General features: G+C 33.8%; 1 protein-coding gene across 8 annotated transcripts in view; it reads left to right on the top strand.

Annotated features, from left to right (window-relative positions):
- The first annotated feature begins 6142 nt into the window (after window positions 1-6142).
- The window catches only part of LOC106664800 (transducin beta-like protein 2), a 61784-nt gene continuing 55437 nt past the window's right edge, over window positions 6143-12489 (top strand). Inside the window, exon 1 of one of the 8 annotated variants that reach the window (XM_014390800.2) lies at window positions 6143-6270. In XM_014390800.2, the coding sequence (XP_014246286.1) occupies window positions 6213-6270 (58 nt within the window). In that variant the 5' untranslated portion in view covers window positions 6143-6212. Of the gene's footprint in view, window positions 6271-6390; window positions 7017-12489 lie in introns of those variants that run through there. The other 7 variants (XM_014390801.2, XM_014390797.2, XM_014390798.2 and 4 more) reach the window with 7 other exon arrangements.

Here is a 12489-nt window from a genome sequence, read left to right as displayed (position 1 = left end):
GATATTTTTCCAGATAATCAGTTTGGATTCCGATCATTTCACTCGACAATTCAACAGCAGCATCGTGTTCTGACAAAATCGTCTCTTCCCTTGAACAAAAACAGCATTGCTTGAGTGTCTTTCTCGATATAGAATATACATTCGATCGACTGGCACTCGGGCTTGCTTCGAAAACTGAAAAACAGCCTACTTTGTACTATCTCTCTGGGATCATACCTGACGGACCGATTTTGCCGAGCCCATCAGGGAACTAAATTCTAACCTTATATAGGCAATAAGGCCGGTGTTCGTCAGGGAAGCATACTTGGCCCATTTCTATTTTCATTATACACTAGATACACTTCTACGCATGTTATTGACGATACAGCGATTCGTACAAGTGTTTCGGAACCGTCCAAAAAAACTCAACACTTGAATGAATGGACAAATGACAAAACCCTGCGTTAAACTATTTGTTACCTAATGAGTATAAATGGAACCCCATTGTCTACCACTGAGCTTGTGCCTGAAACAAAGCGACGTTATAAATTGTTAAAAAGACTACTTGACTCACGATCAAAATTAGACATTGAAAAGAAATTTGTAATTTACGAGGCAGTGATAAGACCTCTCTGGGCGTACTGTTGTGAAATGTGGGGCTCAACCAAGGTTTCCAATTTCAAACATTTTCAAACGACCTCATCCAAACTCGCTATAAAAAAAAATAATAATCATCATCCATCACCAAACATCCACAATAATCGACAACGGCAGTTATCACTTCCAACCCTGCCAGAAAATTCTTCAAGACGATTGAAGCGAGTGATCTCACTGAGTGAAGATTGACAAGGTTTTACTGTGAAAGATCGTCACCATTGGGCAACTTCTACATAGAATCAAAAAACAAATTTAGCATATATGAAAACATTTACTTAACACAGTATTTGCACTTGCAAATATCAAATAAATGTTATAAAAAAAATCACTAATTTCGTGGTCCGCTTGACCAATTAATATATTACATTTAATTAAGGTTTTTAGTTGAGATAAAAAAGTCAATGGCAGGAGCGGGATTCGAACCCACGATTTTCGGCTAGATACGCCGAAAATTCAAAAGGTGGGGTTGAGATGGGAAGTCAGTGTCCGAGTGGACCGAGGTCACGATAGTTCAAGTGGTAGAGCAGCGGCGTATCTTGCCGAAGATCGTGGGTTCGAATCCCGCTCGTGCAATTGACTTTTTTATCCCAACTAAAAACCTTAATTAATTGTAATAAAAAAAATTATAATTTTTTTAATACAAAAACAGAATCCACATGTTCTGATCTTTTTTTATAACACATACGTGTATAATTTCATTTTGTTTGGTTAGTATCAAATTTAGAAGGCGAAAGCACTGTTGCAAACCGTCTTGTAATAACTTGATTAATAGCAGGTTGGTTTTACTTCATGGTTGCTCAAATAGCTTATTATTTATTTTGTAACAAGTGTGTTAATAGGGACGATGATGTCGGGTTGATAGGACGTCGGTTTATGATTTATCCCATGTAAATTACAACAATTTTCTTGTACGTTGTTTTTCTTTGGTGAGAATGTTACATTGTGTCTTTTTTTCTAGGAAACTTTGTATTTGTTTTTTGAGTTTTGGGTGTGAAAGAAGAAAGTTAAAATTTTTCATCAACGCAAAATCGTTTAATCTTTGGATTCTTCCTCTCCTATAAAGTCTCAACAGACTATAAAGAAGAGGAAGAACGTAGGAGAGCTTCAGATACAAAGATATGGTATATAGATGGCTCCAAAACAAACAAAGGAACCGGATCGGGTATTTTTTATATAAGCAACAAGACATGAGCAATCAAACTCATAAGTACACTTCGGTGTTTCAAGTTGAAATACATGACATCAACCCTTGTGCCCTAGAAAATAAAAAGAGGTTAAACTTGCATAAAAAACCCTCATAAGATCTGATAGCCAAGCAGCCATTAAACCATTAGCATGTAAAATAATCACATCAAAATTAGTCACTGAATGCATCCAAAATCTCCAAAACCTGGGGAAACACAACAACCTGATTACATCTTGGGTGCCAGGGCTCAAAGGAATTTTAGGCCAGGAACCTATATTTGGGATGACAAACACAAATGCAGAATCCTCCATCGCAGAATGGATCCAAATAAAATAAAAAGAGTAGTAGATAAACTTTGGCTGCGCAAGAAACAGTAAACTTTATGTTAAAACAACCCTCACAAAGAGCGGCAATTAACTGCTTCAGTTGGACAGAGCTAGACTCAGAGGAGTGATAGGACTATTAACCGGTCACTAACGTCTGAGACAACATGGCATAGATAACGATGATCCCATCTGCAGGATCCAATGAGGAGGAGGAAACAACCATCCATATTATCTTCAAATGCGATGACATTCGACGGAGTAATTTTGCGTAACGAAAAAGCAGACACATTGGTCAAAGGAGGATCTCTAAGACCATACATAGGCTCTGAATCTGTAGATTAGATGTAATTTTAGGGTATAGTATACTGCGCCCTTTAAGAGGTGTTTTATCCCTCGTGCTCTGCCTAAAGCACATCGGTGAGTCCCATTTTATCAAGAAACTTGATTAACAAGACCGGTTCAGTGGTTGAAGCTCTTCATGGTCACATTATACATCGCAAAACATTCCCTCCTGCGGGCTAGTGTAGCTCCGCAGTTTGTTAGTAGATGTGTTGGTGTATCTTCTGCCACTTTGCAGAATCTGCATGTGCCATTTTGAATTATTCCAATCTTCTTTAGGTGTCCCTTTAACTTGCAATGTCCTGTTAGGAATCCTATTAGGATTCGCGATTTATTCCTGCTTCCCTTAACATATTCTGTAGTTTTTTTATTCCAAAATTGGTTAGAAGATTCTTGGATTGTCTGTGTCCAGTGAGTGAATTCCATTGTTCCTTCATTTTCTTTTTGTCCTTCTGCCTGAGATATTCGTTAATAGTGTGGGTTCCTATGTCGTGACAGCGGTGTAGCAGCTTCTTGCCTTGCGAGGGTGTCCGCTTTCTCATTGCCTTCTACTCCCATGTGTCCTGGGACCCAGCAGAGGCTGACTTTGTTCTGCGTACCTAATATGTTTAGTTTGGTTGTGTAGTTCAGTACCATCCTTGAACTAATGATATTTGAGCTTATTGCTTTGATGGTTGCTTGTCTATCTGACATGATAGCTATATTCTTGTTTTTGTACCCTTTACTTAGGTTGAGTTGGGTACATCTTTCGATTGCATGAATCTCAGATTGGAAGATGTTGGTGTATTTTCCCATGGGTTCTGAGTATTTGGTTCCAGGTCCAAATACTCCTGCCCATGTACCTTCTTGTGTTCTAGATCCATCTGTGTACCATGTGAGTAAAGGATGGTGCCATTCTTGAAACTTATACTTAGGATATCGACATGTGTATAAAATTAAAGGAGAAGTGGATAAACTCTAGTGGTGCTAGGTACAGTAAACTTACGATGAAACAATCCTCCCCAAGACTGGCATACCCTGAAATTGTAAAGGGATAGACTCATAGGAGTGACAGGACTACTATCCATCTACACAACGTGGGCATATACAACGATGATCCCATCTGCAAATTATCCAAAGAGGAGGAACCAGCCACCCATATCATCTTCGAATGCGAAGCAACTGCTCAATGGAGATTTAACCTAAGATACGAAAAAAAATCTAGAGAATGAAATTGTAGCAGCTACAGTCAATGACCTGATACTTCTAAGAAGAAGGATTGAGCCGGTTACACTGAACTAGGGAACTAGGAACGAACAATAAGCCAAAAGGCTGCAACGCCTGGGGAGCACAAAACCAGCTTCCTAATTTCATCATCAGCAGCAGTATTAACTATGAATCGAAGATATTAAAGTTACTAGTCTTTTTCAGAAACATTTTTTTTTTCATTTCCTAACAGAAATATGTCAAATGTTAAAATTATTTTCGAAATTGATAGGGAAACGAGGGATATTTTGTTTTCTTTTTCTTCACACCTAAAAACTATATGTTCTAACCTAGGTTAGTACGAAACGAATAACTTAGTAAAGTTACTAGTTTTTTCTAGAAACCATTTTTTTTCATTCCTTAATAGAAATTTGTTAATGTATAGATTATTTTCGAATTTGAGAGGGAAATGATAAATATCTTCTTTTTGTTTTCTCCAGTTCTGATAAATATATGTTCTAAGCAAGGAATGTGAATCGAATAAGTTGCTAAAGTTACTAGTTAAACTTTTCCATAAACACATTTCTTCATTTCCTAAAACAAATTTTTTAAATGTCGAGATTATTTTCGAGTTTAAGAGGGAAATGATGAATTTACTTTTCGTCATCTTCAGACTTTACAACTACATATATATTCTGAGCTACATTACTATTAATGGAATAAGTTACAAGTTAATAGTTAAACTTTTTCAGAAACATATTTCTTCATTTCTTAGAACAATTTTTTTTAAATGTGAAGATAATTTTCGAATTTGAGAGGGAAATGATGGATATTTTCTTTTCTTTTCCTTCAGACCTAACAACAACAACATACAGACCGTCTGTGTTAGGGATGTTTTCTAAAAATTTGTTACAACCTTACAACTAAATATATATTCTAAGTTAGATCTGTATGAACAGGATAAGTCACTAAAGTTACTAGTCATTTTCAGAAATACTTTTTTTTCATTTTCTAACAAAAATATGTTAAATGTGAAAATTATTTTCGGATTTGAGAGGGACATAATGGATATATATTTTCATAATATATTATTCAAGACATAATATATTTTCTTTTAGGTTTCTTCAGACCTAACAACTGCATATATATTCTAACTAGATTACTATGAATCGAATAAGTTACTACTCTTTTTTCAGAACACTTTTTTTTCTTTTCTAACAGTGTTAAATGTGAAGATAATTTTCGAATTTGAGAGGGAAATGAAGGATTTTTATTTTATTTTTCTTCAGACCTAACTACATACATTTTCTAAACTAGATTAGTATATATCGAATAAGTCACTTAAGTACTAGTTTTTTTCACATACACCTTTTTTTCATTCCTTAACAGAAATTTGTTAAATGTGGAGATTATTTTCGAATTTGAGAGGGAAATATGGATATTTTCTTATCATTTTTTCAGATCTAACAACTACATGAATATTCATCGCTAGATTACGATGACTCAAAGTTACTTAAGTTACTAGTCTTTTTCAGACACACTTTGTTTCATTTCCTAACAGAAATATGTTAAATGCTTACATTATTTTCGAATTTTAGAGGGAAAAGATGAATATTTTCTTTTCTTTTTCTTCACACCTACAACTATACGTACTAAGATAGTTTAGTATATATTGAATATGTCACTAAAGTTACGAGTCTTTTTCTGTAATACTATTTTCAATTCCTAACAGTAATTTGTTGAATGTGGAGATAATTTTCGAATTTTAGAGGGAAATGACGAATTTTTCTTTTCTTTTTCTTCATACCTAATAACTACATACATTTTCTAAACTTAGTATAAATCGAATAAGTAACTAAAGTTACTAGTTTTTTTTTCAGATACACCTTTTTTTCATTCCTTAACAGAAATTTGTTAAATGTCAAAATTATTTTCGAATTTGAGAGGGAAATGATGGATTTTTTTCGTTTTCTTCAAACCTAACAACAACATGCATACTCTATGCTAGATTACTATGAATGGAATCAGTTACTAGTCTTTTTCAGAAAGATCTTTTTTTTTATTTCCTAACAGTGTTAAATGTGAAGATAATTTTCGAATTTTAGAGGGAAATGATGGATTTTTATTTTATTTTTCTTCAGACCTAACAACTACATATATGTTCTAAGCTTGATTACTCGTGAATGGAATAAGTTACTAAAGTCACTAGTCTTTTTCAGAAACACTGGTTTTTATTTTTTAACAGAAATTTTTTAAATTTGGAGACAGTTTTCGAATTTGAGAGGGAAACCAGTGACGGTTTCCAGTGGATCGTCTTTGTAACAGCCAGGGATGTTTTCTAAAATTTCTCCTATCAAAAAATAACCTTTCGTTAACAGTAGAATTTTTTTGTGTATCGTCTCCGTCGGGCAGAATGTTAAAAACATTATTTATTAAAGTCGTATGTAAATATTTTTTTACCACCAAAATTCATTTATTTTGCATAATGCAATTTTTAAGAAAGACTCTAAAATTTACGTCATGGAGATTTAGAAAGGAAAATGTTCATTCATTGTATCCTGATGAAAACTGAGGAATCGTTGGGAAATAATACAAATGGTAATGTGACAATTATCTATTATCTGAGTCGTAGGCTAATTTATAAGTGGTTTAGTAGAGGAGTATCTGAGTGGGTAAAAAGTCAAAAATGTCAGCTGAAACAAAATCCAAAAGTAGGTTTAGGCGAGAAATTTCTATCGGGAGGTACTTAGAGAGACGTAGTGCGGTTCGAAGGGATTGGAGCCGTGGCGCGGGCCGTTTCTAGCTCGGTGAATGGGCACGAACTGGAGGGAGCGCGAGGCGGAAAGTGGGGATCAGTGTAGCGTATTGCGGACCCAGGGTGCCGCCGGCCGCCAGGGCCAGTCGATTCCAGAAACCCGTCAGGATATCATCTCCAGACGCCAACGACGACGACGACAGCGACGACGACGACGACGACGAGCCGACCGCCGACGATTCCAGGGATGGCCGCCGACGCCGAGACGTGAGACGGAGAGATGCGACCCGCACGGTCCCCAACGGTGAAACCGAGAGACTCCAGATCGAGACGAACCGGCCTCAGTCTTCCCGCGGGCACCGGACAAGTTCTCTCCCCGTGAAAACAAGGCCGACGACCCCCCCAGTTCTCTCCTGTTGACTTTGAGAGCCGCTTTCCCGGCGGACACCAGGGAAAATGGACGAGGCCGCCAGAATCCTCAACAAGACGCTCGTCCCGCTCCTATCGAACTATTTGCCCTTTTTTATCACCGTCCTCCTCGGGTGGATCATCGTCACCAAGTACTACTCGGATGACAAAAATCAGAAACGTAAGCTTCGATTTTTTGTTTACACAGATAAATTCTTCTTCTTTCGACCCGTTGTCCTAGGGCACCGATTCCGCCGATCCCCTTTCTCCTCACCAAGCCGACGACTTAACCTATATCCCGACTTCCTCCAGAGTTGTACCGGGTGAAAAATACGATCTGGCCCGTTCCCTTTAAACAACAGTTTTTATATTTAAAGCCGGTTCGAACCTCCCTCCGTAGAAATCGACGCAAAATCTCCTTGACGACGGCACCTGGGTAAAGGGTAGGCCGTCTCCCCTCGATCGAGAACCACCCTTCCTTCCACCCTTCACTCCATAAACCATTTATTTTAAAACGGACGAACAAGTGGTTATAGGTTATCGCTGGGCGTGGACCACGTGGTTGCGGGTTGAGTCTCCCACGGGATCAAAGACCCGGTGGCGTAAATTCCATCTACTCGATCTCGTGTCGTCGCGTCAACGGCACACGTGGTCTACTGACCGGGTTTTTTTTTTTTTTTTTTCAATATCACACTTGATAATTTTACGATCAACTGTAGAAAAAGACTTAATTTAAATAAAACAAAGAGCCATCGTGGTCCTACAAGATGAATACATTGAACTGTCAAACTTGCTTTTCTCTCCTCTTGTACTGACCCGTATACACGATTGGTATGTTTGTTTAAGCCTGGATTCTTCATAAAAACAAAAAATTAATAAATTTAAGAAAAAAAAATACGTGAAAGCTATTATAAAAAAAAAAAATAATGGCCCATATCAAAAATAGCTTTGTTCATGTTTGAATTTTAAACGTAATTTGTATTGTTGTAATAGTACTTTTAAATGCGATTTTGTAATGAAAATAATGAAAAACCTACATTAATAATTAGAAAAATCAAAAAAGCTACACGGAAGCTAATATTAAAAAAATCTAATTCAAATTAACTTATCTATCCTCTTCGTTTTATGCTCCACGAAAAAAAATATTGAACACATTTTCAAAAATATACGTTAAATAGAAAGAAAAATCGGTCAAATTTAAAAATAGCTTGTTTGGACGTTAAACGTAATAAATTGTATGGTTATAATATAATTTTGAATACGATTTGTCATGAAAATAATGAAAAACCTTCATAACATTCAAAGAAGTTGCACGAAAGTTACATTAAAAAAAAATCTGACTAAATCAAACTACCTTCTCGTCCTTTATTTAAATAATTTTTCCCGACTTTTAAGACGAAACAATATAATTTGGACTCGATTCTTCATAATAAGAATTGAAAAATCTTTATTAATAAAAGCGTCTGCAAAGAAGATATACGAAAATTTAAAAAAAATATTGATCAAATCAAACCAGCTTCTCGCTCATTTTTACGAAAAATTAATTTGAAAATGTAAGGATCATTTCTTATCTATTTTGTATGTTTGAGAAATAACTCTAGGAAGTGGGTCGTGTGAAATTTAGATAAAATCTGCGATTTTCATACAACTATATAGTTGTATATCTATTTTTAAAACAAATGTGAAAAAAATCTGACCAAATCAAACTATCTTTTCCCTCCGTATTTAAATCATTTTTCCTGACTTAAAATAAAGCAATACAATTTGGACTTTTTCTCCGTAAAGAATCGAAAATCTCTAAAAAAGTATGCTTTCAAAGAAGCTACAAGGAAGGTAAAATTTAAAGAAAAAAAATTATCTAAGTCAAATTAACTTATCTTTCCTCTTTGCTTGATTCTTCTCGAAAAAAATTGAACAAATTTTGAAAAATATACGTTAAAGCAAACAGAAAAAAATCGGTCCAATTCAAAAATAGCTTCAGTCATGTTTGGGCTTTAAGCGTAATTTGTATGGTTGTCATTGTACTTTTAAATATTATTTGTCATGAAAACAATGAAAAACCTACATTAATAATCAGAAAAAAAATCAAAGATGCTAAAATAAAATAAAAATTATCTAAGCCAAATAAACTTCTCTCCTCTTTGTTTGATTCTTCGCGAATGAAATATTGAAGAAATTTCCAAAAATATACGTGAAGGCTAACTTAGAACAAAAAATCGGTACAAATCAAAAAATAGCCGTATTCATATTTGGATTATAAACGTGATTGATATGATTGTAATGTAAATTTTAGATATTATTTATCTTGAAAATAATGAAAAACCTTCATTAATTAAAAACGTCAAGGAAGTTGCACGAAAGATAAAAATAAACTGACTAAATCAAACTAGCTTCACCCTCTTTTGTTTAATTTAAATCATTTTTCCCGACTTTTGAGACGAAATAATACAATGTGGACTCAATTCTAAAAAAAAAGGAAAAAAAAGAACGTACTCGAAAGCTAATATTTAAAAAAACTGACTAAATCAAACTAGCTTCTCCATCTTTATTTATTTTTAAATAATTTTTTACCGACTTTTAGGACGAAACAATACTTGATTCTTTAGTAAAAATAAATAAAAAATCTTTAATAATAAAAGCATCTTTTCTAAGAAGCTGCACGAAAGTTAAAAAAATCTGACTAAATCAAACTAGATTCTCTTCTCTTTATTTGATTAATTTATTTTTTCCCGACTTTTGAGACGAAATAATACAATGTGGAAAAATGCCATAATTATAGGCATAAAAGCAAATAAAAGAAAATAATTATAAAAAAATTAAATATGTCTAAAAAGTTCCATTATAATTATGAGCTAGTAAGAAAACATTTATAAAAAGCAAAATAGGTCAAAAAAGTGTCGTTACAATTAAGGATTTGTAATAAATTTGGTATTTACAAAAACAACAATTGTCCTGATAATTATGTGCTAGTAAGAAAGGATTCACAAAAAAATGTCAACCATAGGCAAAAAGGAAATATTTACAAAAAAATTAAATGTCTTAAAAGTTTCAATATAATTATGGGCTAGTAAGATAACATTTACAAAAATTCAAAATAGTGTGATTATAATCATGGGCTAGTAAGAAAAAAAGCAAACATTTACAAAAAAAAAAAAAAAATCCAGTGTTATAATTATGGACTAGTAAGAAAGTTGGTATTTATAAAAAGACAAAAAGTGACAGTACAGTTATGGACTAGTAAGAAAAACAGTTACAAAAAAAAGGATCATTATAATCATGGATTAGTAAAAAGAAGGAACCAAAAAACAAAATAATCCAAAAATTGTCATTTGAGAGGAAAAACGGAAATTATCGCTACGAAATAAATTTATATTATACATGCAAGAAATGATCGCCTTATAAAGAACCAGTTGTCTTCTGATTAAAAGAGAACCGTTAACGCTTACAATTTGTACATTTTTAAAAAGAAAAACAACTTTTAGTAAAAGCTCCATTAGGAAGTTTGGTAGAGGCGTGAAAATATTAGAACATAATCCATTGTCTTTCCATAAACCACTACTGATTACCTGTTGAAACAATCACTGATCACTGCATTCCTGAGATTTTCCCTTCAAAAATAATATTATGATAAAAAAATATAAGGTATCATGTAAATGTGAAAAAAATATCAAAACATGTCATTTTTACGAAACATTAATTTGAAAATGCAAGGACCAATTTGTTATCTATTTTCTATGTTTGATTTTCATACTACTATATATTTGAATATCTATTTAGGGCATTCCTCAACCTCAGCTTTTTTCTTAAAGGAAAAAAATTATATTTCAAAACGACTGGTGATGTTTGGCGAATATGATCACTGGGAAAAAATAGATCAAGCTAGACTTCCTGTAAATAGGTTTAATTAGTTTAAAAAAAATCAAATCAAAAAGCCGATGAAATTATCATTACAAAGCCTGCAATTGTGAAATAGTGTTTTTTTAAAATAATTTAAACGAGGTTGGCTAGGTTATCAAGTGTGGATTTGTGCTGGAAGGCCATGCTTTGCATATCTGAGCAGTTGATGAAAATGAAATTACAAAAGAAAAAAGATTATCGTCGAGCATAAAATATGAAGCATTGTATAACACAAGGAATTTAACCATTTAAATTTATTATTGACGCAATCTTTGTGTTTTTAAAACAGGTCTGGCCACGTTGCCTCGGTGTTGTTGTTTATTGTCTTTGCCGGTCTTTTCTTGGCCAAAGGATAAATTGTTCCACTTCCTATTTTTATTAACGCTTTTATAAACCCCTTTTCCTCGAAACTTGACGCAATTGAACGTTTTAAAAAATAATTAAATAATACATTCTCGGACAACAGTTCAAAGGTTCGTCTCGAAGAAATCGAGGCATTCCGGAACGAGTTGATCTTTTGGTTCTTTTAAATATATCAATTTTCGTGTTAAGGAACATTTTTGTGTAAAAGTTAAAACAATATTTTAAATTATATTAAAGATTTTGCCTATTTTGAATTTTAGAAGTATAAGAAAAAAAAAGAAAAGAAGTTTGTTGAGGTAGGGACTGAAATCAACAAATTTTAAACAAGAAGATTTCCTATCAGATTAATAATGACCAGTTTTCCCCTCCCTGAAACAATGAAAAAAATGTTGGTTCATTATTTATGTGATTTATTTTTAATACAAGAATCAAACATGCCTGGGGCGTTCGGTTCTTGAAGGTCTCACTTGTTTACTAATCACCATCATCTCCTAATAATATATAATTAATTTATATCAAAGGCAATTCGGTGTGTATTGAAAGATTCTTATATACCATAAAATAAGACACTTGAGTTATTCGTATGAAAAAAAAAAAAAAACGGTTTTTCCTATTTATTTTGCCATGCTAGGGGACTTGCGTATCACCCTACTTATACTCCTGATCGGGAAACCCACCATGAAGATGCCGCAATACATTTGAGTTTGAGGAAGTAAACCTTTTACGAATTATGAGGGCCCGTGAGGTTTCGCTTAATTTACATACACCGTGATTATGGCATAATTAGGCTTTTACTAAAAATAAAATATATTGAACTGCCTGTATTTTTTTGGGCTTGGATAAACAACAACAATTTCTGTCATGGCAATATCGTTGATCATCATTAGTTTGTATATCTTCAGTGATTTCTGGTCGAGATCAACAGTCAGCAGTTTGTTCGTTTGAAAACCCAGTTTTTTCTAGTTGTTTCGCAGTGCTAGTTGTGGGCTTTGCCTCACCCTACTTATAACCCTGACCTGAAAACTCGACACTGAAGATGCCGCAACGCGCTGGCTAAGACAGCGTTGGCAGACCAGGAAAAAGAAACATGTTAATTTTTGACTGAGATTTGATTTAAAAAAATTAAATTTTCAAGAATATCTTGTGCTTCTTACGTATCAAAAGATTTAAGAGGGTCCGTGAGGTTTCGCTTAATTTACATACACCGTGATTATGACATAACTAAGTTATTACTAAAAATCAAATAATAAATATTGAACTGTCTTGTATTTGTTTGGGGCTTGGATTAAAGAAAATTGTTCTGTCATGCCAATATCGTTGATGATTATTAGTTTGTATATATTTAGTGAGGTTTTTCCTTGTTGTTTCGTCATGCTAGCTGTGGGCTTTGCCTC

Source organism: Cimex lectularius, unplaced genomic scaffold, assembly GCF_000648675.2.
Source record: "Cimex lectularius strain Harlan isolate CLEC.00 unplaced genomic scaffold, Clec_2.1 scaffold52, whole genome shotgun sequence".
Taxonomy (NCBI): domain Eukaryota; kingdom Metazoa; phylum Arthropoda; class Insecta; order Hemiptera; family Cimicidae; genus Cimex; species Cimex lectularius.
The sequence above is the reverse complement of the archived record's forward strand: the minus strand, read 5'-3'. Positions and strand labels throughout refer to the sequence as shown.